The sequence below is a fragment of the Diabrotica virgifera genome, chromosome 8, assembly GCF_917563875.1.
Source record: "Diabrotica virgifera virgifera chromosome 8, PGI_DIABVI_V3a".
NCBI lineage: Eukaryota > Metazoa > Arthropoda > Insecta > Coleoptera > Chrysomelidae > Diabrotica > Diabrotica virgifera.
Genome location: NC_065450.1, coordinates 76,762,997 through 76,789,524, shown reverse-complemented (window position 1 = coordinate 76,789,524; position 26,528 = coordinate 76,762,997). Strand labels below are relative to the sequence as shown.

Genomic DNA, 26,528 nt, shown 5'->3' with positions numbered 1-26,528 from the left:
AATGTACATATTTATATAAAATAATGTTTGATATTTAAAAACATTCCTTGATTTTACATGAAGCAACTCAGGACTTCCCACCCTTGATGGCTCAAGCATGTAAAACCTGTTAGCAGCACTGATGATGAACTCTTTAGTTCTAAAACGTTCTGTGATGTAGCGGTCTGTGAATTTACCTTTTATAAAAGATTTTATTTAATTTTTTGTGAATAATGATATACAGCCGACTACAGGAAATTATTTTTCCTGGTGGATGTTATTAATTTTAAGTTCACTTGTGGACGTTATTTAAAATGTTATTAATATTCCTACGGTTTAACTTTATACAATAATTAATTCCTATTTTTTGGTTCACAGGGAACATCACAATCTACTGAGGGTTTTAAGGATTCTTCGTCTTTGCGCATACATTTTTTACATCTATTAACTATGGGTATTATAACCAACATGAGACCAGATATTGCTATGAAAATGCCTGCCAGGTAGAAGGATAAACTGTATGTGCCGGTCACATCGTATATCCAACCTGAAAAAACAAACATACATATGTTAATTATAACATACTTATTATGAAACTAGTGATTTTGCCTGTCGACATGCGACGGGCACTTATTACATTTTCTACAGTCACTGTATTCAATTTTTTGTGACACCCTCCTATTTTATCGTATCTCCTTCCAATTGTTTCTGACACCCTCCAACTTTTTCCGATTCCATCAATTTTTTCTGGCACCCTGCGATTTTATCTGATGCCCTCCATTTTTTTTTCTCTTATTTTTTTAAATTCTTTTATTTTATACTGACTCGAGAAGGACTGGATTAATTTGGCTACTTTTGATTTTGATATGTTTGTAGAAGTCTAATGAAAAAGATCTTTACAATATCCCATCAGATATCAAATTTTATTAGTTGAATAGGAAGTGTGTAAAAAATGTGCCCCTTGCTCAATAATATTTTTGACAATATCGAAAATTAATATACAGAAAATATGTTTATAATTAAAAATAATTTTAAAACATTGTTTACTTACAATAACAAATAACTATTTTTCAACATTTTCTCTGCGATAAAGTTGAAAATTAAAAAATTGAAGAGTCTCAGATGCAGAATCCACCAAAAATGGTAAATAGTTATTTAAATCTGAGACTATTCGTGTTGAAAGTTCTTTCTGGTACATACTTAATCTGCGACTTTTTCAATTAATAAGACCGCAGACGACGAATATAGAAAACGAAAAGGAAACGATCACATTCCGTTTTCATTCGTCTAGGAAAAAGGGACAGAAGAGGAACTTTCAGTACTCAAATCCGAGTAAAGATAGAAAAATAATAAATGATGGTTTTGCTTGTTTTCAGAGGGATGCACACCCGCTGGACAGGCTGTTTCTACCATTGCAGGCGTCATCAGCAGCGTTTGTTAGCGTGCACTCCTCTGAATCGAAAAACAGCCGGACCATCAATTTCAAGGGAATATGAAAGATAATTCAAAATCCCCATTAGGACGCGATACAGCGACATCTCTTAACAAATTGAAGAGTCTCAGATGCAGAATCCACCAAAAATGGTAAATAGTTATTTAAATCTGAGATTATTCGTGTTGAAAGTTCTTTCTGGTACATCCTTAATCTGTGACTTTTCCAGCTACATTTCCAGCATATCATTTACGCACTGGCGTCCTCTTTAACCGTTATATTGTTTTCTTTTTATTTTCTTTCTAGCGCTTTTCCTTGATTCCCTCCACTATATCCTTATTTTGGGGCGCTGCTGTTCACACCAAGCTTTTACATAATAATATATCGATCTGATTTTAGTAATTTTTTGTCTACATGTTAAGTGTCCGCTACTTGTAAAATAATTAAGTTTTCAGCTTGATTCGTCAACTTACTGCAAAAGCTGTTTCAATAATGTGTTGAGGATCCACGATTTTTTACATACACTCATTGACATGCCTGGACATCGTTCTGATGAGCTGATCGATGGCCTGTTGAGTATCTGATTCCAGGCTACTGTAACTTCGTAAGTAAGAGCAAAGGCTGCTAAAGACTGTAGAGGGTGTTGCAAATTCAAGAGCCTGCGACCTATCATGTCCCATACTTGTTCAATTTAAGACAGATCAGGTAATTGTGATCGAGGCCAAGGTAAATTGTTCATGTGATGTTGATCTATGAAGGCCAACGATTCTCTGGCAATATACTGTCTGGTATTGACTTGCTGAAAAATCTGGTTTTAGAAGGTTTTAGGTATGGAATACAGCGTCAGGCTGTCATATTGCGTCTAATAAAAATTAGTGGTGATCTGCTATTATAAGCAATAGCTTCTTCTTTTTTAGGCGCCTTGTCCGTATTCAGACGTTGACCGTCATCATGTTTATAAGTTCCTGAAATCTTTCTCTATCGGCTGCTGCGCGGCACTTTTCGCCTTGGATTATAAGGCGAAGTAGATGGTATTTAGGTCCTCTAGTTATATGGCCGAAGGATTCTGTTTTTCTCATCTATATGATGTTTATGAGCGATGTTTATAAGCAATAATCATATCATAACTACCACGGTATGGAACCACTAGATTCCATTTCTGGTTTTATAGAATTATTTCTCTACACCAGAGCAAACAGTTCCACCGATGTTCAGATGTGAAAGGTAGCACCCAATGTGGCGATAAGAAAAAAGATCACACTGTCGTATTCAATGATATACCGTACGCATATCATGCATATCTTTCCATACCCTTTAAACCAATGGCAATGGCTCGATTACTACTGAATAAGTCTTCTTAGAGCCTCTAAATCTGCTAGAAAGTCTGTTAGAAAGATAGTAGTAATATAAATGCATTCTTACCTGCCAGCGGCGGTCCGAGTAAATTCGCCACACCTTGGACCAACAACAGCAGTCCATACGCGTTCGTAAATCGATCTAATGTAATTAATTCCACCAATATGATGCAGGTTAACGAATAATTGGCTGCTATAAAAAAGCCAAACGCTCCAGAAACTGCTAAAAGAATCGGATAATTTGTAATAACTGGAACCAGCGCAATAACGCCGCCACAAAGAACCATACACAATGCGTAGATTAAGTTTGCGTTGGCCCATCGCCTGTCTCCTGCCCATCCCAATATAATCTAAAAAAAAAAACAAGATTATTATAACCTTTTTATTGAGGCATGTTTTTTATGCAAATTTTTCTTTACATATGCTATACTCGATTTGTAAATGCTTAACTAAAAGTCTTTATAATCAACCACTTAGAAGTTTAGTTCTTAGCTTATGTGGAGAACAAGAGACATCCACAAAGTAAACCTTGGTGGAGCCTTCTACATACAAAGAAAAATATTTTTCCAGCGAATGCAGGGAAATAGAACAATACTAAAGTAAGTATGACAAGTACGCTATGCACAAAAAATAAAATCAATGACATACAAGAACAAATTAAATAAGTCACCCAACAGCATATAAGATAGCGATGGAAATCTTATCCCGGAGTCATCAAGAATCTTCCTCTTTCTCCTCCTCTATCCTGTATTCTTCATAACAATGTGGTGACGTTCTGGCATTCGACGTGTTTGCTATACATTCTTCTCTCTTCTGGGAGTGGTGTGTTACCTCCCACAGGGAGTAACCGGGCTTTTGTATTAATTTATGTATAGGCATGTAACTGGAAACGGCAGAGTTGAGAATACTGGGAAAAATTGTAGGAAATGCGCCGAGAGATAAAAAAAAGTGAAGACATTAAAAGAAAATGTAACGTATGTAATAACCACACATACAGAATGGCAGAGTCAAAATAACAAGAGATAAATTACCAATCGGTAGAAGAAGTATCGAACGACCGCGCAAAAGATGGAGTGACAATCTTCCATAGAGGTATCAATCCGCCAATGAACAAGCAGAGTTGCTTACAAACAGGAAGAAGATAAATTAGTCTTCTTCTTCTTCTTCTTTTATATAGGCAGTACTGCCTGTTTTTCTTCAACGGTGCCTTTCATTCTGCCCCTAAGTTGTCATTCCATCTTTTCCTTGGGCGTCCTATACTTCTCCTGCCTAACGGTGACTTGTCCCTGGCTATTCTTACTATCCTTGATTCAGACATCCTGCTTATGTGCTCATTCCACTCTTCTTTTCTGTTCTTTACCCAGGTATTTATATTGTCTACTCCACATATGCGTCTGATTTCCTCACTTCTTACCCTATCCTGTAGTCCTTTTCCAGCAATCCTTCTTAAGATCTTCATTTCGTTGGTTTCCAGATGTCTTCGTGTTTTGCTTGTATCTGGTCTTGTTTCGGCCGTGTAAGTCATAACTGGCCTAATAACTGACTTATATATTCGGGCCTTTGTTTCCAATCTTAGGTGTTTGTTTTTCCAAATTGTGTCGTTTAGGCATCCGGCCGTTCTATTGGCTTTAATTATTTGGTCTTTTACCTCTTCTTCGATAATGTTGTCGGCTGATAGATTAATTCCCAGATATTTGAAAGTCATTACTTGTTGTATAATTTGATTGTCTAACTCCAATTTGCATCTTATTGGTTCTTTGGCAATTACTAAGCTTTTTGTTTTTTGGGCTGATATTTTCATATTGAACTCGTGCAATAATCTTTGTAGGTCGTCTTCGCACTCTGCTACTAACACGGTGTCATCAGCGTAACAGAGTATTTTTATCTCTCTATTGCCCATTTTGTACCCTCTTTTTTTCTTCACTTGTTTTATTATTGCATTAAACTATTATGTTAAACAGTAGAGGGCTTAGTGAATTTCCTTGCCTGATTCCTGTGTTTGTTTCTATGGGTTCTGTTATTATTCCATTGACTTTCATTTCTATTTTATTTCTTACATATATGTTTTCTATCAGTTTTATGATATCCAGTGGTAAATTTTTCTCATATAGAAGGGGTATCACATCTTTTAATTGGATTCTATCAAACGCTTTCTCTAGGTCTATGAAACAGAAAAAGGCTGGTTTGTTATATTCTAATGATTTCTCCGCTATTTGCCTTATCACAAAAACTGCATCGTTACATGATCTTCCACTTCTAAATCCTTGTTGTTCATCCGATATATTTATGCACGCCATTATTTTCTTCATAAGTATTTTTGTTGTGAGTTTCAGTATAGTGCTCAGTAAATTTATCCCTCTATAGTCACTGGGGTCTGCCCTATCACCTTTCTTAAATAACGCTATCATTTGAGTGGTTCTCCATTCTTCTGGAATTCTTCCTGTATTTATTATCTTACTTATAAGGATATTCAGTTCTTTGTGAAGTCTATCTCCTCCGTATTTTAAAAGTTCATTAGCTATTCCATCTTTCCCAGGAGCTTTTCGATTTTTCATCTTTTTTAAGGCGCTCTTTATATCCCCCTCTTTAATTTCTGTTTTCTCATCCGATTCTAATCGTGGTGTTTCCAGTTCTTTGTGATTAGCTGTTTGATAAAGGATTTTTAGGTAAGTTGTCCATGTATTTGTATCAATATGTTTTACTTCTATCAATTCCTTCATCTCTGCTCTTTGACCTCTTATCATTTTTCACATTTCCTTTTGCATCCCATAAAAGTCGTGCTCCATCTCTTTTGAAAATGCTTCCCAATGTTCTGTTTTCTTCCTTCTTACTATTGAGTTTAATTCATTTCGTACTCTTTTATATTCTTCATATGTTTGTCTCGTTCAACGTTACAAATAAATTAGTAAGTAAATAAATTAGTAGTAGACCAAAGAAAAGAGCTAATACAAGAAATAGAGGAAAGATTTCAGAAAAAAGAAATATGGTCGTTTTATCAAGAAGGTAAGAAATTGAAAGGATACCAGAATTACAATTCATACATGAAAAAAAAGATGAAACACTAATGAGTGAAATAGAATCAGTGATGGTGATGAGTATATGGGAGAGACATTTTAGTAAACTACTGAATGGGCAAAATACAGATGAGAAAAAAAAATTGTCTCATAGAATACAGAGGGTGATGGCATAATAATAGAACATAGAACTGCCTAGTGAAGGAAACATTAAAAGTACAATCAATGGACTCAAAAATAACAAAAGACCAGGAGAAAACGAAATAGCTGCGGAAATGATAAATAATGGAGGGGAAGAACTACAAAAAAGGATGTACAGCCTTATCAAAAGGATATGGGAAAAGGAAAATATGCCCAACGATTGGACCAAAGCTTTATTATGCCCCGTACTTATACAAAAAGGGGGGATAGATTGTCATGTGAAAATTACAGAGTTGCTGTTCTGTTGGATACTTGTTACAAGGTATTAGCCAAAATTCTGAGGGAGAGACTAAACAGCTTTGCTGAAGATAAATTAGGTGAGTAATCAGGACGGTTTAAGAGTTAGTAGATACCTAAGTGACAGATCAGATTTTTACACTAAACGAAATCCATGCTACCTGCTACGAGCATAAGGTAACCCTTCATGCGTTGTTCATAGATTTTAAATAAACGTATGATAGGATGAGAGAGAATAAATGTATGAAGCACTGAGCACATTGGACATACTCGCGAAATTGGTTAGGTTAGTAAAAATGACTCTGAATAGGTAGCACACGAAATTATTTAGTAGGGAGAGAATTTTCATCGGACGAATTTAAAGTGAACAGAGGTCTCAGACAAGGAGATCCGTTATCCATGGTGCTTTTTAATTTGGTATTGAAAACAATAATCAGAAATAGTCGAGTTAAAACGACCGGATCCATATTTAAGTAAAATGTATACCTGAAGCATCCTGTATTTAGTAAAACATTATTATTAAGGAAGATTAGCAGCAGTTATTATTTGCAAAGCATTATTAAAAAAAATTACTTAAAATCTTCAACAGAAGAGTTAATTAATATTAACGCCTTAGCGTAAAATAAAAAAAATTAAACTTACCTCCCCTATCATATTAATAATTCCGATAATGGATATAAGCATGGATGCATCATTTTCGGAATAGCCATTTTTTCTCGCATTATCCGTAAGATACACATACGGAACATCGTACCATGTATAAAGCAGAAAATTTGATATGGCAAAAATACAAAACTTGGGATCGGCGAAATACGAAAAATCAAACATATCAACAATGAGATCCCAAAAGTCCCAGAATCCGGCGTACCAAACGCCCTTTTCCTTGGCGATGGTTGTCATGGAATTTCTGTAGATGTCTGGACAAGAGCTTGCTCTAAGACGATACCTAAAATATTTTAAATAAGTTAAGATACTTTCAGTATTCAATCTCCGAACGCGTTCAATATTATAGCAAGCAAGCAATAGAAATAAACCAAACCCAATGAAACTTTCCTTAAATGACATTGGTATACAGGGTGAGGCCAATAAAAGGCCTATTAGAAATATCTCGAGAACTAAAGACAACAGAATCATGAAAATTTTAATTAAGGGGTTTTGAAGAGTCATATATTTAATGAAAATATTTTCATCTATTTGCTACTTCCGGTTATACCGGAAGTTGCTTATAACTTCGTTTTTTTAAATGGGACACCCTGTATATTTTTACATTATTGGATTCTCTTCGATGTCTTCTTTCTTAAAATATGAGGTTTTGTAATGTTATACAGGGTATTTTAAAAGATAATTACGTGTTTTTATTAATTTCGTAGCAACATTCACAACCTCTAGAATTGTAGTAGTTTGACATCTAAAACTCTACTTACGTTCAAATGATTTTTAATATAGTCTACTATTGTTAAGAATCATTAGTATAGCTAAATTTTTAATTTTAGTATACATGGTTGGTCGAAACTCGGAATGAGAATTTTCTGAGTTTTCTTAAATGGAACACCCTGTATTTTAGCATTGTAATGAAATGATATTTTATGGTACTTTTTTATTTCTTAAGCATTCCCTATACCTAACTGCTTTAATTTGTGCTTAATTGGTAATCGCACCAACAATCTTAACTACGTAGGTATTTTGATAGCTAAACCATTACTGGTAATTTTGAGGAGTAGTCTGGATTAAGATGTATTTATTTTTGAAAAATTATTTGTGATTGAATGTTTTCACGGCCAACCTAATAAAATTTTACGTATTTTTTGTTGCAATTAATGTTTAGCTTGAATCACCAATAACTCACAAATTAAAGCAATTAGGTATAGGGAATACTTATAAAATAAAAAAGTACCATGAAATATCATTTCATTACAATACTAAAATACAGGGTGTTCCATTTAAGAAAACTCAGAAAATATTCATTCCGAGTTTCGACCAACCGTGTATACTAAAATTTCAAAATTAGCTATACTAATGATTTTTAACAATAGTAGACTATATTAAGAATCACTTGAACGTAAGCAGAGTTTATAATGTCAAACTTTTACAATTCTACAGGGTGTGAATGTTGCTACGAAATTAATAAAAAAACGTAAATATCTTTTGAAATGCCCTGTATAATATTACAAAACCTCATATTTTAACAAAGAAGATATTGAGGAGAATCCAAAAATGTAAAAATATACAGGGTGTCCCATTTAAAAAAACGAAGTTATAAGCAACTTCCTGTATAACCGGAAGTTGCAAAGAGATAAAAATATTTTCATTTAATAGATCATCCTTCAAAACCCCTTCATACGAATTTTCATGATTCTGTTGCCTTTAGTTCTCGAGATATTTCTAATAGGCCAGTTATCTGCCTCACCCTATATATAATTCGGGATCCGGACAAATAATCCCCGGACAAATAATCTCGGACAAAAATCCCCACAAATTATCCCTGGACAAAAAATCCCCGGACAAATAATCCCCGGACAAAAAATTCCCACAAAAATCCCGGACTAGTAATCCCCACAAATTTTTTTGGACAAAATATGCCCACAAAAAATCCCGGACAAAAAATCCCCAAGAAATATTTGCTGCCGAATAGTGCTCTAAAAGTTTTCCCGAAATTTTACCAAATTTCGAATTCCAATTCCATGCTGAAAACTTCAAATTTTACATGAGAAAATAGTGTGAGTTTGTTCAAAAATCGTGGAAGATATGGGGAATGAGCTAAGGCCCCGTTCTCATGACAGGCGCTTAACGCGCGTTTTGATAACGCGCGATTACAACTACATACCTTTTATACTAAAGACTGTTCACATGCTAACGCGCGTTTTAGGACATTAAAACGCGCGTTGCCATGTGAACGGTCTCCAGTAAAATGTATGTAGTAGTTGTAATAGCGCGTTATCAAAACGCGCGTTAAGCACCTGTCATGGGAACGGGTCCTTAGCTCATTCCCCATATCTTCCACGATTTTTGAAAAAACTCTCATTCTTTTGTCATGTAAAATTTGATGTTTTCAGCATGGCATTGGAATTCGAAATTTGGTAAAATTTCGGGAAAACTTTTAGAGAACTATTCGGCAGCAAATATTTCTTAGGGATTTTTTGTCCGGGATTTTTTGTGGGGATATTTTGTACAAAAAAATTTGTGGGGATTATTTGTGGGGATTTTTGTCCGGGGAATATTTGTCCGGGGATGTTTTGTCCGGGGATTTTTTGTCCAGGGATAATTTGTGGGTATTTTTTGTCCGGGATTATTTGTCCTAGCTTCATCCCTCATCCCCATACCACGCTGATGCGCTATGAAAGCTCCAATAGTCAAAATGCTTGACATAGTCATAGTTATAGTCGAGGTAACATATACTGTAGAGTCGTAGAGAGCTTTAAATGCAGCGACGTTTGATCCCTGGACAACCGACCGGATACCGTTATTAAGATAAGCGTTTTAGTTGGGAAGCAGTTCGTTAGTAGAGTGAACAGTGTTGTTTGCTGTAATTTAATATTTTGAATAGTGACGTAACAGTTCGTTGGTAGAATATAGAGTGTTGTTTGCTGTATTTTAATTATTTTAAAAAGTGAAGTGGCGTCCGTGGGACAATGTGATTGAAAATATTGCGTACAATAACAACAGTGATTTTGTAGAAAGTTCCAGTACCGGTGTGAATATAGTTCCTGAAGAAAAGTACCCGCAAAGACATAGAACAAAACAGAAATTCCACTTACAACTGTAAATAAAATAGTTAAAAATGAACCCTATCATTGCCAAGTGATCTGTCTACAAACTTTCAAGGCCTATAGATGCTTCACTTAAGCTTCAGCTGGTATTGAAAACCACAATATACGATTGCTACAGAAGCAATAGAATACCTACAATAGAAATAATATACCCACGATACAGTTAAGAAATGATGGATAGATGGTTCAAGCATGTGCATACCAAAAATGTCTGCAAATGAAGGATCGCGGCTAATTATTGAACATTGCTGAGAAAGTGAGGATGGGTTCCGAATACTTTAATATTATGTGGGAAGAAAATAGAGGAATGTAACGTTGACTACTACAGGAATCTGGAAGCTGATATTTTTAAAGATGGGTTTGAAAACTCACTGATCCCAAACTTGGAGCTAAATAGTGTAATGGTGCTTGAAAATGTTTGCTATCATTCCTGATAGCTCACTAAGATACCAAATACATCTTTAAGAAAGCTGCACTGCAAAGCTTTTTAATGGAAAATATATTTCGAAGATTTTTATACAATAAAACAATTTATTAAAGTTTTATACACAATGTAATTGAAGAAGAAAAGCATGGACACACTATATTAAGATTTTGTCCCTATTTTTGTGTGCTCGATCCTATATAGTTAATTTGGAAACAATTAAAACCAAGTATAAGGCGTGAAAATACAATTCCTAAATTTCATAGGAAGGTAATAGAAGAAATTCAAAAAGATGTAGGTACCTAATATTACCAAAGAAAACTGGCAGAAAAGCCAAAGTGATCAAAGGTGAAGAATACCATAGGAAGAATTGGGCCTCTCCACATTAATGGTGAAAATAAATTTATTATTTAATTGACGGAGAAAATGAGTTAAGTATATAAGCATTTTACGTGATTGCTTGTTAATTGTTTTGTTATGCAATTAACATTCCAACAAATTAAAAGTAAAATAACAAAAAGACTCTCGTCTTAAAAAAGTTGTTACATTTTTAGGTTTTGTATATTTGAAATAAATAAAAAAAGACCGGGGACATGCTTGCATTTTTTGCTGAAGTTTAAATATTTTGCACTGTATACTTACGTTAATTTTAGATTTTACTGTGTTTTTATAAAGTTCTTTTAGTATCAATAATTCTAACAATAACAAGAGCGACTTTGTGGATTACACAGTAATTTACACAGACGGTTCTAAAAATCAAATAGGAGTAGGATGTGCTATGTATATGCAACATACCCATCAACATAATAATTACAAATTATCTAGTACTATTAGTAGTATTTTTACAGCTGAGATTATAGCCATCGAAAAAGCTCTAGAATGGATCAAAGAGAATAATATTGAAAAAGCTGTGATAATAACAGACTCCAGATCTGCAATATATGCAATTGAAAACACTGATTTTAGTTCATACAAATCAAAAATTTTATGTAATATAAAAAATAATTTGTCTAAAGTGGAAGTAGTATTTATATGGGCTAAAGGGCATGCCGGTATACTGGGTAATGAGAAAGTGGATGAGTTGGCCAAAGATGCAATAAAAAAAGGTGAGATACTAACTCACATCTTATCGACAGATGCAATAAATGACGTCAAAGTTAGAATAAATAAAATATGGAAAAAAGAATAGAAAAATATTACAAGCATGTTAAAAAATTTATATTTTTTTTACATAAAGAACTTCCTCCTCCACCTGAATACATATTTAAATATAACCTGCCAAAGCAAGATATTTCTACTATCGTCAGATTAAAAACTCGACACGGGAAATATGAGGCACATCTGCACAAATTAGGAATAATTAATTCATCAGTCTGTTTTTGTGATAATGTTTCGATTAGAGATTTGAACCATATTTTCTTTGAATGCAAAATTAACGAGAGATATATAAATCAATTATATTACAATTTACGACAAACACAAGTTCATTTTCCAATTAGTATAGAATATCTACTAAGTTGTCATAAAATGGAAATATTTAAATTACTCATAAACTACTTGAAAGAAACAAATATAATGATTTAAGTGAAATACGTATAAATACAACAAAACTAATAAATTGAGGTAAAAATAATATAAAAATCTGTGGCTAACGGACTCGCATCCAAGCCATTTTTTCACACACACACACAACAAGAGTAACAACAAAAGCTATTCTACATCAGTAATCAATGCAAACGTGCGGTAAGAGGAAGGGTCCCTGTAAGGTGAAATGTAAATAAAAAATTTATTATTTTTAAAATGAAAGACAATTAATATTTCATTATGTTTCAGAAGCGACCAATATTTCCTCTTATGTACGTTTCACCCTTTTGGGATCTTCAGAGAAGCCTGTGGTCTGCACTGAATCAAAAAGAAAACAAACTGTCTCACTAGTAAAATTATAAGCAATAATTTGCTTTTAGGCGCTTTAGCGACATCTATTAAAACAATGGGGAAGTCTTATATCCGAAAATATAAAACTTCCACTGTTAGAACCAAGATTAGGTGGAATCTAAGATTGCATTCCACATATATTTTAATTATCTATTTAATTACCAGAATAAACTGATATTGTTACCTGTTTATATTAAGCATAGCTCCCCTATAAGTAACAGAGAGCCTGTGAATTCTGAGATCTCTTAAGTAAGCTGTAGGTACTTTCTTGTGAGCATGATTGGGAGGTAGAGATTCGGTCTCTTTCTTAGGAGCCCAAATATTCGAATTAAGGCAATTAACATTATTAGTAACAGGTGGCAGTTGGGATTGAGTAGCTGCATGTTTGGAATTGATTGGAACTCCTTCGTGGACTTTTCCAGAATCGCTGAAACTCCTAGAAGAAGCGAGAAAGTTCGGATAGTTGGCTGCTAGTACGTTATTGACAGTCTTATTTCGCGCCAACAGCTCTAAAACCTAAAATTTCAAAAATAATATCAATTAAGAAAAGTAAAAAAATAGAGGGTGAGGTAAATAATAACACTTTTATAAAAAAGAACTTTTTTATAATAAAACGTTGTTATTTTTTATAGGAGAGAATATAAAATAATTTGAGGATATAAAATACTTAAAATTCCAAAAATTACACTACAGGGTGTTTCATTAATAATTGTCCATATAGTAACTTGAGAAACCTTAGCACAAAATACGAAGATTTAACCTAAAACACTTAAATAAAATGTGGATCCTTACTGAGTTACAGGGTGTTTTATCTAAAAATTTAAAAACTATTTTTGCTCAGCATTTTAAAACTATTCCACGTATCCTTTTCATACTTGGCAGGAAGTATAGGTACTATACCAACTACTAAATTATGTCAAACAAACGTTTCTAGCTATTACCAGAGGCGTACTACGGGGGAAAGTGAATGGTTGACCCTTTCCAAATTCTACGGCACTGGTGAAATTGCTATTTTACTTAAATTTTTGGATTCTCCAATATTTTCTATGAAAATAATGTTCTCTTCATTCGTAACGATAAAGTCATTAGTTTTCGAGATCTTTGAAGTAAAAATGAAACGACACGGTTATTTTGATCAGTGTATTGTGTCGCTTCATTTTTAATTTCAAATATCTCGAAAACTAATCATTTTATCGTTACGAATAGAGAGTATATTATTTACATAAAAAGTATTTCAAAATCAAAAAATTACACTAAAATAGCAGTTTCGTCAGTGGCGTAGAATTGGGGAAGGGTCAACCAGCCACTATCCCCTGTCGTACGCCTCTGGTAGTAGTTAGAAACGTTTATTTATCTTAATTTAGTAGGGTGTACAGTACCTACACTTTCTGCCAAGTATGATAAGGATACGCCAAATAGTTTTAAAGTACTGGGTACAAATAATTTTTAAATTTTAATGATATGAATCATATCATAAATTAATCAAAATAACTGTGCCGTTTCATATTTAACTTCAAATATCTCGAAAACTAATGACTTTATCGTTACCAATGAAGAGTATATTATTTACGTAGAAAGTTATTGGATAATCTAAAAATGGCACTAAAATAGTAATTCCTCCAGTGGCGTAGAATTTGAGAAGGGTCAACCATTCACCATCCCCTGTCGTACGCCTCTGGTAGTAGCTAGAAACGTTTGTTTATCATAATTTAGTAGGGTCTCTAGTAGTCGCACTTTCTCCCAAGTATGAAAAATATACGTCAAATAGTTTTAAAATTCTGAGAAAAAGTAATTTTTAAATTTTTAGATAAACCACCCTGTAACTCAGTAAGGATCCACATTTTATTTAAGTGTTTTAGGTTAAATCTTCGTATTTTGTGCTAAGGTTTCTTCCGTTACGATATGGACAATTATTAATGAAACACCCTGTATAATAAAAAAGTACTTTTTATAATAACACGGTTTTGTTATATACAGGACACAACATGTTTCGAAAGAATAAAATATGACAAAATGTCGAAACCCAAAAGACTCCATCTTTAAACAAATAAATGTTTAAAAATAATAAATCTTTGGATTTCTTAGTTCGGAAACAGATTCTCTCTTATACTTATTCCCATCCTTCTAAAAATTGCAAGGAAAAGGGTGATGAATGTAGAGACATGGGGAGTCTACATAGTTGCACTCCACAACATATCAATTCACCGAGGTAAAGATCAACAAACCTACTTCGTACAATTTTGTAATTGTAGTATAATTACAAAATATAATTAACATTAAGACGCTATAGCGACCTCTGTTAACAAAATGTCGAAATCCAAAAGACTTGTATCTTTAAACAAATAAATGTTTAAAAATAATAAATCTTTGGATTTCTTAGTTCGGAAACAGATTCTCTCTTATACCTATTCCCATCCTTCTAAAAATTGCAAGGAAAAGAGTGATGAATGTAGAGACATGGGGAGTCTACATAGTTGCACTCCACAACATATCAATTCACCGAGGTAAAGATCAACAAACCTGCTTCGTAGTACTCGATACGTGAGTAAAACCGTGGGTAGATAAAAGGCATTATATTTAATTTCGATTCAGAGATCATTACCATCTTTCTATGTACCATTTCGAACTCTTTTGTTCTCGTCAGGAAAGCATATGTAATGATGCTCTGAATCTAAAAATAAATATATTTGTCATTCATGCCAATTACAAAATATAATTAACATAAAGACGCTATAGCGACCAGGCCCGGACTGGCCCGCCGGCCCACCGGCCCTCGGGCCGGTGCGCCTTTTGCCTTCGTTAGTACCTATCTATCCATAAAAAAATTAAACTGGACAATTTTTTTTTGAATCTTTACACAAAGATGATGCAGATACCATTCCCATAAAACATGTTTTTACATGCCTCAGTAATCAGAATCCTACATAATGAAGCCAGTCGGTACAACAAAAGACAACTTGTATCAGGCATCAGATAATCAAATAGCTTAGCTACCACGGACGGCGCCCTCGAAGACCATTTTTACGATTCGGGCGCCTTTCATATGTATTAATATCCGCTGTTTCTTTCATAATAGCTTGGATGAAACTAGCGGCGCCCTCGAAGACAATGTTTTCGATTCAGGCGCCTTTGATAGTTATCAATCTCCGCTGATTCTATTTTAATAAATAGCTTAGATGCAACGAGCGGCGCCCTCGAAGAAAATTTTTATCGACGCCTTCGAAGACATATAGGTATCAATTTCCGCTCTTTCTAATATAATAGAAATAGCGGATATTTATACCTACGAAAAGCGCCCAAATTGTAAAAATGGTCTTCGAGGGCACTGCGCCTCTCATCTAAGCTATTTGATTATCTGATATCTGATATAAAGAGTTTTACATGTTACATCCCACAATTATTGGCCTAAATTATACAGGTGTATTTTCTGCGTTCCATAACTACGGTATACATACTGGATTGTTGCGCCCCAGAATCCTAAATAATGAAGCCAGACAATGAACAAAATACAACTTGTCAACATGTATCAGGTATCAGATAATCAAATAGCTTAGATGCGATGCGTGCCACCCTCTAAAACCATTTTTGCGATTCAGGCGCCTTTCGTAGGTATCAATCGAAGCTGATTCTATTTTAATAAATAGCTTAGATGCAACGAGCGGCGCCCTCGAAGACAATTTTTATTTCTACATTATACATATAAGATTGTTGCGCCCTAGAGTGCTACATAATAAGGCCAGTAGGTACAACAAAATTCAACTCGTTAAACTCATGTCAGGCATTCTTTATCTAATCTGCTAGCTTTAAAGCTAATCTGATACCTGATACGAGTTGAATTTTGTTGTACCCTTCTTACCCTAATACAATTTGTCCTCAGATATTCATGCCGCTCATTCCACCAGTATGGTTGTTTCCTTTCATACCTCCCATTTGACTTCACATAAGCCAACTGTGATGTCGCACTTAGACCCTTCATCAACTTACTTACATCCTCGCATCTCGGACCAATCAAGCCAAAAGCATCCATAAAAACCTCCTCATTTAAAAGTATCTTTAGATCGATATCTTCCTGTTTCTTCCTTTTGCTCGTTATTTCAAAACTCACATATTTATGTAAGCTGAGCGATTCTTCTTCCAAAACAGTCTAGCTTATGACCCTGTTTAGAAGTGACGTTGAAACCAGAGATGTTCAGAAGGGATTCACTATTATCTCTCACAAACGTAGGTGCCTTACTGTCATTTAGCAAAGTAATCCCTGTGGCGTGGATCCATTCTGATAGGTTTTTCCCTGTCCCATCAGATCTCCTACGTTTAATAATTATTTGTCGAGATACCAACTTTACATTGAACTCCTGAAAGAGGATCACGTCACAACTTTTTCTTCGTGCAAGTGTTTCTGCAACATCGTGAGCGGTCCTCGCCCTTTCCACATTTATTTGAAGGAATTTCGTATTAGATGGTTTTTGTCTGATTCCTGGTCCTAGGTGCATTCATCCACCTTTTCTTCGTCCCTTGTGGCAGGGTTTCTCTTGAGGCCCCGCTTTTCCTGGATCAGTTTTTTATACTCCGAGGACTGTAAGCTGTCGGCTCTGTGACCGGACTTTACACGTAAGGCAGAAAGTCGCCTCACTACTTTAATCAGCTTTAGTGCCCCCTTGCCTTATCGGTAGCAGGAGTCCGATTTGTTTTTTCCCTTGCAGTCGGTTTTACTATGCCAGAATTGCAGGCATCTGAGGCACCGCTTAGGCACATGCAGACTCTCTCGTATCTTGCACGACTTCCGGTCAACGGGTATATTTCCTCTTTCCAGCGCCTTCTTGGCTGCGATTCCGACTGTAAAGGTTGTATTGCCTTCTCCATTTTCCCATAGAGACGAGTTTGACGTCGTTAGGCTTCCTGCTGCCGGTATACCTCCGAACCATCTTCAGGATTTCTTCCTTTGTGACATCTCTGTCTATATCAAATATTTTCACCTGGTCCTGATAGCTCCGGACATCTTTTACTGTGTTTCTCTCCGTGCGGGCCACGATAGTCTTCTTCAGGTGCTCGACTTGTTCTTTTTCTGCCGCTTCGAGGTTGAGGTCCGCGCCCCTAGTCTTCTTAGCGCTTTTGACGCTAATCCCCTCCTTTCTCGTGTCTGCGCTACCCTTGATTAGCAACTCGGCGTAAGATTTTCCACCTCCCTTCACAATCAACTTCTGCGTCCCCGCGTTCGTACTCCTCAGTGAGAGGTGGATGTCCATACCCATGAAGATTACTTTCAGGATTTGCCTGATGTTCCTACTTCTATAGTCCCCCATTATTAACAGTAAGGGGGGCGCTATGGAGATCAGAGTAATTATATTATCATAGCCCCCCATTACTGTTAATAATGGGGGGCTATGATAATATAATTACTCTGATCTCCAGTGTCTCCATGTCTTCCCTCAATTTCAAAAGAATTGCCAGTAATATCTTATCTCTGTCACCCATTTCTCTACAGGAACCATGAAAATAGTCTGAGGATTTCCCCTGTTCTCTTCCTCCTGACCCTTCTTGTAATTGTGGTAATAGTATTAAGTTAAAGGTACTTCACCTCTCTAGGGCTGTATGTACCTCCTGCACATACTAGGGGTTTTTCCCTTATCAGGTCGTGGTACCTTTTCCCCTCATCGGAAATTCCTTGTTCCATGACCACTACTAAGTCGTCTGCAGATTTATTCCCTCTTCCCGATTTGGCGACCGCATATAGATATTTTCTTCCCATTCGACTTTATAATGTCGTTTATTTTTTCAAAGCCTCTTTCACCTGAGTTCGGGACCGTTGCGATCATTTCTATCGCTCTTTCACTAAGTTTTTCGGGGAACATTCGAAGTCCATCGGTGTGGACACGCTTGCCGTCTCCTTAGTCCTTCCTTCCTCGCCGGTTTTCTCCACTTTCTATCTCGTTTCTCAATACTGCCGAGGGTGACTTGTCTGAAGGTTTATACATCATTCTTGATCTCGACATTAGTCTCACTAAATTATTTGTAACTCTCGTTTCTCCATTGCTCTTAACATAGTCTTATGTCGGAGTTCTCCTCCTTCTCTCTAGATCTTTTTTTCTTAAGTGAGGAGCTCCTTTGCAAGGTTGCCTCCCCTGGAAGATCCGTCTTGGTCAGGTCCCTACCCCTGACCGGATATCCTCTAACCGAAGATCCTCTTCTTCCGAAGATTATAGTTTCCTCCTTCTTCTTTTCCTCTTTGCTAAGTACTTGCCTTTTGTTCCCTTCACTACTGATGTTGATGTAGTTGATGATGTTCCATATCATCTCATTTATTCATAGTTTGTTCCAGCTGCACCACCACTGATGACTCACTCCAATGTCTCCGGACTAAAAGGGATACTGGGAAACTGAAGCTATATTTTTGTGGCATCTTAATATAATTTACTATTCCCAATAAAAATAGTAAATTACTTCATGGAGTTAAATTAAAATTATACTTAAAAAAATTCACGAGTAATATTGATTTACTTTGCATAAAAAGTTTGATATAAAATCTTAGGAGGGGGGTCTGGCGCCATTTTTTAGATATTAGGTTGGCGCCTTTTTTAGAATTTGGGTTGGCGCCTTTTTCATGAGCCAGTCCGGCCCTGATAGCGACCTCTATTAACAAAATGTCGAAACCCAAAAGACTCCATCTTTAAACAAATAAATGTTTAAAAATAATAAATCTTTGGATTTCTTAGTTCGGAAACAGATTCTCTCTTATACCTATTCCCATCCTTCTAAAAATTGCAAGGAAAAGGGTGATGAATGTAGAGACATGGGGAGTCTACATAGTTGCACTCCACAACATATCAATTCACCGAGGTAAAGATCAACAAATCTGCTTCCTAGTACTCGATACGTGAGTAAAACCGTGGGTAGATAATAATAAAATATGAATTTTTAGTAGGTGTATTAACTGTAAAAATTATAATTCCAAAAATTACACTAGTATAAAAAAGTACTTTTATAATACCACAGTTGTTTAAAATGGTATATATATTAATTAACTGATAAAAATATGAATTTTAAGTATATCAACTTTTAATTATTTGTTAAAAAAATTAAAAAAAGATACGCAACAGCCGTGTTCGAACTAGGGAACTCTCGATATGCAGTCTAATGCCACTGACCCACCATCAATTTGTAGATATCGATTTATTAACGTACTTTAAAATATCGTTGCATTAGTCACATTTTTAAAATAGTTTGAAATAAAAAAAATCGATTTATCCATACAGGGTGATTGATTAGTGGAGTAAAGCTCCGTATATCCGTTATAGTAATAGACAGCAATAAAAGTTAATAACAAAAATTGTAACCAACTTTGATTAGAGATTGATAATTAATCAGTAATCGTAAATTGTCAGTTTTAGACAATTCAGTCATGGCTTTCCTAAAATTTGGATAGATTTAGACTTGACCCGTTATTAATAATTTGCTCTGAAAAATGGAAATATCTCGAAAACTAATAAATTTAGACATAGGTAGGGTTACCATACGTCCGGATTTGGTCCGGACAGTCCGGATTTAAAAGACATGTCCGGATTGGCGTCCGGATATGAGAAATGTCCGGATTTTTTTCTTTACTAAAAAAAATGGAAAAAACTTGGCCCAACGGTGGGAAATTTCATTCTGCGCTAAATCAAATGGTTAAGGCTACAAGGTGATCGTACCTAGAAAGAGATGGAAGAGAGCGCTTTAACTATAGTCAGCGTTGTACCGAATTCTGTCAATGTGGATGAATTATTTGATGAGCGCTTGTCACTTCTCCAAGATATAAAAAAGCTGAAACATAAATGGGCTTTACTACCTAAAGAAGAAACCCCAAACACTTATGACAAATGGCAAGAAATATTTGAAGCATTTTCTAAAAGCAACGTCTCCTTTACGAATATTTTTAAAATGTTAGAATTCATCTTTTGTCTGCTTGGTACTTCGGCTCCTACTGAACGTATCTTTTCGATGATGAATTTTATGTGGACGGCTGAAACAGGAAGGGACGGCTGAAACAGGAAGATTATATCTGCCTGTTATAAAGGAGCTTCTTAATATTAAAGCAAATTCTGTAATGTCATGTTCCGAATTCCATGACAAAATAAAAAATGACAAGCCACTTCTGAGAAAAATTATGTCTTCTGAAAAGTATGAAAGAAGAAGAACATCCTATCCCTGGGCCCAGTACAGACTAAGCATTTCGCATATATATACAATGTAGAAGTAGCAACACAGTCAAACTCACATTTTACATTTTCTACAACCCCTTGGACTACCCCTGTCCGGATTTGGCCTTAATAAATTTGGTAACCCTAGACATAGGGAATGTTATATAAAAATTAAAGTACGGTAATGGTACTTTTCGATAGTGATATAAAATACAGGGTGTTTCATTTAAAATTATTGAGAAAATAATGTACTTGCATTTTGACTCCCCTTGTATTCAATATAAATAAAATTAGCAAAATCAATCATTTATGAAAATTTTGACAATAAATGAAAAAATATGGCATCAATAAACCATTGCCGTTGTGCTTATTTTTATTTCTACAGGGAGTTGAACTTGTTACGATTTTCATATAAAATTGGTTATAACTTTGTAAATCCCCTGTATAATATACCAAACATTTATATTTTTTAATGGAGAAGTTAAGAAGATGTCGAATATAAAATAAAATTCCATTTAAAAAAACATAACTTTGATTTGTCACTATGTTATCGAACACCCTGTAACATTCTAACTAATTTTGTAATGTGAAGTTCAAAGTTGACTACAATTTTTGTTATTAACTTTTATCGCTATCCACTACTATAACGGATCTACAGAGCTTTACCCCACTAATCAATCACCCTGTATAAGAGCAGTTAAATATTGCACTGTTAGCCAGTTCTAAGCTATTCTGAAAATTTCAGGTACCTAGGTAGCCTAGAACTATTTTTAAAATGGATTACAAAATTTGCGGAGACCGTGACAACAACCAAGGCAAGTATATAAAAACGTTTTAATAAAGGGCCAATTAGAAATATCTCGAGAACTAACGGTAGCAGAATCATGAAAATTTCAATTAAGGGCTTTTGAAAAGTGAACTGTTTAATGAAAATATTTTCATCTGTTTGCTACTAATTGCGGTTATACCGGAAGTTGCTTATAACTTAGTTTTTTAATGGTTACCCTGTATTTTCTACATTTTTGGATTATTATCCTCGGTGTCTTCTCCTCTATCTTAACGGGGGAAGATATATTTAACAAAATATACGAAACAGTCATAATACCAAATGATTGGCTGACACCGGTGTTTATACCAATACCAAAGAAGAGAAACTCCAAGAAATGTGAAGACCATAGGATTATTAGCCTGAGGAATCATATTATGCTGAAGCATTTCTTACGAATAATACACAATAGAGTATACAATAAACTAGGCGAACACACTGATCAAACTCAATTTGGTTTTAAGAATAGCTTCGGAACAAGAGAAGCACTTTTTTCAATACGTGTGCTAGTTGAAAGATTTAGAGATGTCGACTCTGATGTATAGTTGTGTTTTATAGACTTTCAAAAGGCTTAAGACCTGTTGAAACATGATAAACTAAGAGATATTTTAAGGTTATGAAATATCGACGATAAAGAATTAAGGATCAAAAGGTAGGGTAAAGTAAAAAAAAGGGAATCTTTATTTTATTTTTAAATTAAGGATCATTTCAAACCTCTACCAAGAACAAAAGGCTAAAATCAGAATAAAAAGCGAAACATCTGGAAAAATCAATATCGAGAAGGTGGTAAGACAGGGGTGTGTCCTGTCACCTTTGCTGTTCAACGTTTACTCTGAGAAGATATTTAAGAAAGCTTTGGAAGGCACCTCGGATGGTATAAATTATAAACGGGCAATGTATAAATAACCTGCGATACGCTGATGACACGGTCATTCTGGCAGATAATGCTTAAGCACTGCAACGCCTAATGAACCAATAGACCATTCCAGGGTGACGTCATTTGACAACGACTGGTGGGAAAAATATTGTAAAGAAACTAGGTTAAGTGTAGAAAACCATTGTTTAATTTAAGAATATTATTAAAATACCAGCGTTTTGTTCAGTTTGAAAGTGTTCCAGTAAAGGTAAAAGAGATCAAGTAAGTTTTTTTATAATACCAGCCGCATTTAAAGACCGAAATGTTTTAAATCACTATAATCACAATACACTGTAAACAGAACGACGATATGGGCCAAGAAAACTGATTTTCTGATTATACCGGGTTTTTGCATCCTCTACGAGGGTGTCCTATATCCAATATTTGAAATTTTTGTAGTTAAAACCACAGATTTTTTATAATAAAACGAGAAAATAGCAAAAATAACACCAAAAACACAATTTTTGCCCTCCAGCAACGGTGTCGAAAGTCATGTGACCTGGAATGGTCTATAGCCTAAGAGTTAGTGAACCCTCCGATAGTAACGGTCTTCCTGTAAGGTTAGAAATTTGTATAGTGATAATTCATAGCACACCAAGGCTAAAAACCATGACCTGGCAGGCATCAGCCCTGCACGTGTATCTATCAGGTGAATCGAAAAGTGCATAGTTTAGGGGGTAAAATAAACTTTCTCCTGTAAGGTTTAAATTTAAGTATGTGTTTGAGTAAGTCATTTAGAAGAAATGTGTACAATGACAGACGATTCTGAACAGCATAAGACCTTGCCAGGCGAGGGGAAAGATTAGGGTTTTTTCCTAAAATTATTTTTTTTGCATCGAAAAAAGATTTTTTAGGTTTTTTTAATCATTCCAAACAGAAAAGGTCTATAGTGACTTGTCTCTTAGGTTAATAGTTTTTGACATATAAGGGATTAAATATTTTAAAAATTGCGAAATCGGCCATTTTTAACCCTGAATCCGACATTTAACTGAAAATTTCAATGTTGCCAAAGTAGGCAGATATTCTTTAAACATCGATTGATGAAATCCCGAAGAGTTTTTTGCAATACAATATCGAAGACCCCTTTGTTTTTTAATTGCTAATCAAGCGGGCGCGACACTGTAGTATAAGTGAGGACGTTTGAGTTTGCATAAATTCATTATCTCGAAAATGGGCAAATTTGAAGAAAAATCCTCAGATAGGTCAATTTTTATTTTTAAATTAAGAGTTTTTAGCATATATATAATACTAGTGACGTCATCCATCTGGGCGTGATGACGTAATCGATGATTTTTTTTAAATGAGAGTAGGGGTCGTGTGATAGCTCATTTGAAAGGTTATTTAATTCTCTATTCAGTAGTATAAACGTTAACATAATTATTTATACAGGGTGTGCAATTTTTTTTCTGTTTGTGTAAATTAATTTAATTAAAAAAATTAAAATTAAATTAAAAAAATTGTTTTCTTACTTAAACTTTACAGGGAGAAAGTTTATTTTACCTCTAAACTATGCACTTCTCGACTCACCTGGTAGATACACGTGCAGAGCTGATGCCTGCCAGGTCATGGTTTTTAGTGTTGGTGTGCTATGAATTATTACTATACAAATTTCTAGCCTTACAGGAAGACCGTTACTATCGGAGGGTTCACTAGCTCTTAGACTACAAGTTACGATAGCCTGTAGAGAATTTGGAATGAAATTGAATACAAAGAAGACAAAAACGATGGTCATCAGCAAGCATAAAAAACAGAAGGGTGAAGCTCAATGTCGACGGAACAGATCTGGAAAGAGTCACAAGAATAACTGTGGAAGTAATCTGTGGAAGTGAAGGTCAATGTCGACGGAACAGATCTGGAAAGAGTAACAAGAATTAGGAAGTAATCTTGATGAAACCTGGAACCACTCATTAGAGATAAGAACACGTCTGGGAAAAGCAGTACAGGAAAATACAGCGTTTTACAAAATGCAAAAAGTTTTACGCAACCGCCAGCTGGGTATCTCATTGAGAACCAGAATACTTAAGGGCTATATTTTCTCCACCTTGCTCTATGGTGTTGAAGCCTAGACAATGACAGAAGCCACATAAAAAGAATCCAAGCAATCGAACTCTGGTGTTACCGTAAAATGCTCAGTATATCCTACACGAGCCATATACCCCAGGCTGTGGGTGAAAAATAGGTCGATTTCAGGATATAATTCAGGAATTTTTGAAACCTATCAGGTGTTGTAAAGGACGATTCCAGGAATAACCTCTACTAAAATGTAATCAAAAATATTGTGCGCTTTTTTTTATATTGCGATTTTCATTTGTTAAATTTGCAATTTTTAAAGATTTTTAATTTTGCAGCTTAGGATATTGATTTTAGAGAAAAACTTTTTAATAGAAAGTTGTAGTAAATTAAAAAACCTACAATTTGAGGTACGGTAAGTTTAATTTGGTTAATTGGTTATTGCAAAACAGCCTGCGAAAGGTCCAAAATGGCCGTTTTTTACAATTGCATTATTTATTGTACAAATATTTTTTTTTATTTTTTAAAGCTTTAAAATGAAGATCTTTCAATTCCAAACATACAAAAAATTGTAAAGCCAGATTAACGAATTTGTTGCTTAGATATTATAAATTGTTTATTCCAAGAGGTCAAATTTCGAAGGCTATAACTTTTTGAAAAAAAAATCGTAGAGAGTTGGTGAAACATCCAATCTCCTTCTAAAGAGTTATATTTTCATATTCTGATGTAAATAAATGCGTAAAACATTTTTAAACCTCTAATTTTTGGGTTTGAAAATAAGGGGGCAAATTTCGTTATAAACATTTAGAGCTGAAGCGGCCCTGTACATCCTATGAGTTTTTAATTTACATATTATTTTTGCTGAAGATGAAAAGAAGATTTATAAAAAAATAAAAAATTTCTACGACCAACTGAAGCCGAGATAATTGTTTTTTTTTTCTTAAGTCGCAGTGCCTTTATTTATAACAATTAAGAAATTATTTTACAGTCATTGACTAAAGAAAGACTTATATTATCTTAAAATAAAAATTATTATAAAATATAATTACATTTAATTATTAAAAATTATTTTTAAAATCGGTGCTTTTGCGAGCGGCCGAATTTTGCAAATCGCCCGGCTCGCTTCAAATCCGCGCGGTCGGAAAATTTTTACGTAACTTGTATTAAATTTTGACAGAAAACAATTTAATAATATTACCATTATAATATACAGTCTATTTACCACTGTATTTGTTTTTCTTGATAAACTTTTATATGTGAAATTTCATTTCTGAAGAAATAATATTAAAAATATGATACATATATATGAAATATATAACTGTATTTTTAATTTTTTCATTGTTATATAAATATAATAATAATAATAATAATGTTACTTCTTACTAGTGTGTGTGTGTGTGTGTGTGTGTGTGTGTGTGTGTGTGTGTGTGTGTGTGTGTGTGTGTGTGTGTGTGTGTGTGTGTGTGTGTGTGTGTGTGTGTGTGTGTGTGTGTGTGTGTGTGTGTGTGTGTGTGTGTGTGTGTGTGTGTGTGTGTGTGTGTGTGTGTGTGTGTGTGTGTGTGTGTGTGTGTGTGTGTGTGTGTGTGTGTGTGTGTGTGTGTGTGTGTGTGTGTGTGTGTGTGTGTGTGTGTGTGTGTGTGTGTGTGTGTGTGTGTGTGTGTGTGTGTGTGTGTGTGTGTGTGTGTGTGTGTGTGTGTGTGTGTGTGTGTGTGTGTGTGTGTGTGTGTGTGTGTGTGTGTGTGTGTGTGTGTGTGTGTGTGTGTGTGTGTGTGTGTGTGTGTGTGTGTGTGTGTGTGTGTGTGTGTGTGTGTGTGTGTGTGTGTGTGTGTGTGTGTGTGTGTGTGTGTGTGTGTGTGTGTGTGTGTGTGTGTGTGTGTGTGTGTGTGTGTGTGTGTGTGTGTGTGTGTGTGTGTGTGTGTGTGTGTGTGTGTGTGTGTGTGTGTGTGTGTGTGTGTGTGTGTGTGTGTGTGTGTGTGTGTGTGTGTGTGTGTGTGTGTGTGTGTGTGTGTGTGTGTGTGTGTGTGTGTGTGTGTGTGTGTGTGTGTGTGTGTGTGTGTGTGTGTGTGTGTGTGTGTGTGTGTGTGTGTGTGTGTGTGTGTGTGTGTGTGTGTGTGTGTGTGTGTGTGTGTGTGTGTGTGTGTGTGTGTGTGTGTGTGTGTGTGTGTGTGTGTGTGTGTGTGTGTGTGTGTGTGTGTGTGTGTGTGTGTGTGTGTGTGTGTGTGTGTGTGTGTGTGTGTGTGTGTGTGTGTGTGTGTGTG

At 35.1% G+C, this 26,528-nt stretch overlaps 1 protein-coding gene across 1 annotated transcript in view; it reads right to left on the bottom strand.

The window, feature by feature from the left end:
- Positions 1–300: 300 nt before the first annotated feature.
- The window catches only part of LOC114340510 (uncharacterized), a 55,363-nt gene continuing 29,135 nt past the window's right edge, over positions 301–26,528 (bottom strand). The window contains exons 4-7 of the mRNA XM_050657553.1: positions 12,529–12,860; positions 6,861–7,164; positions 2,834–3,116; positions 301–526 (exon numbers count right to left, since the gene is read on the bottom strand). Of these exons, the coding sequence (XP_050513510.1) occupies positions 333–526; positions 2,834–3,116; positions 6,861–7,164; positions 12,529–12,860 (1,113 nt within the window). The 3' untranslated portion in view covers positions 301–332. The remainder of the gene's footprint in view (positions 527–2,833; positions 3,117–6,860; positions 7,165–12,528; positions 12,861–26,528) is intronic.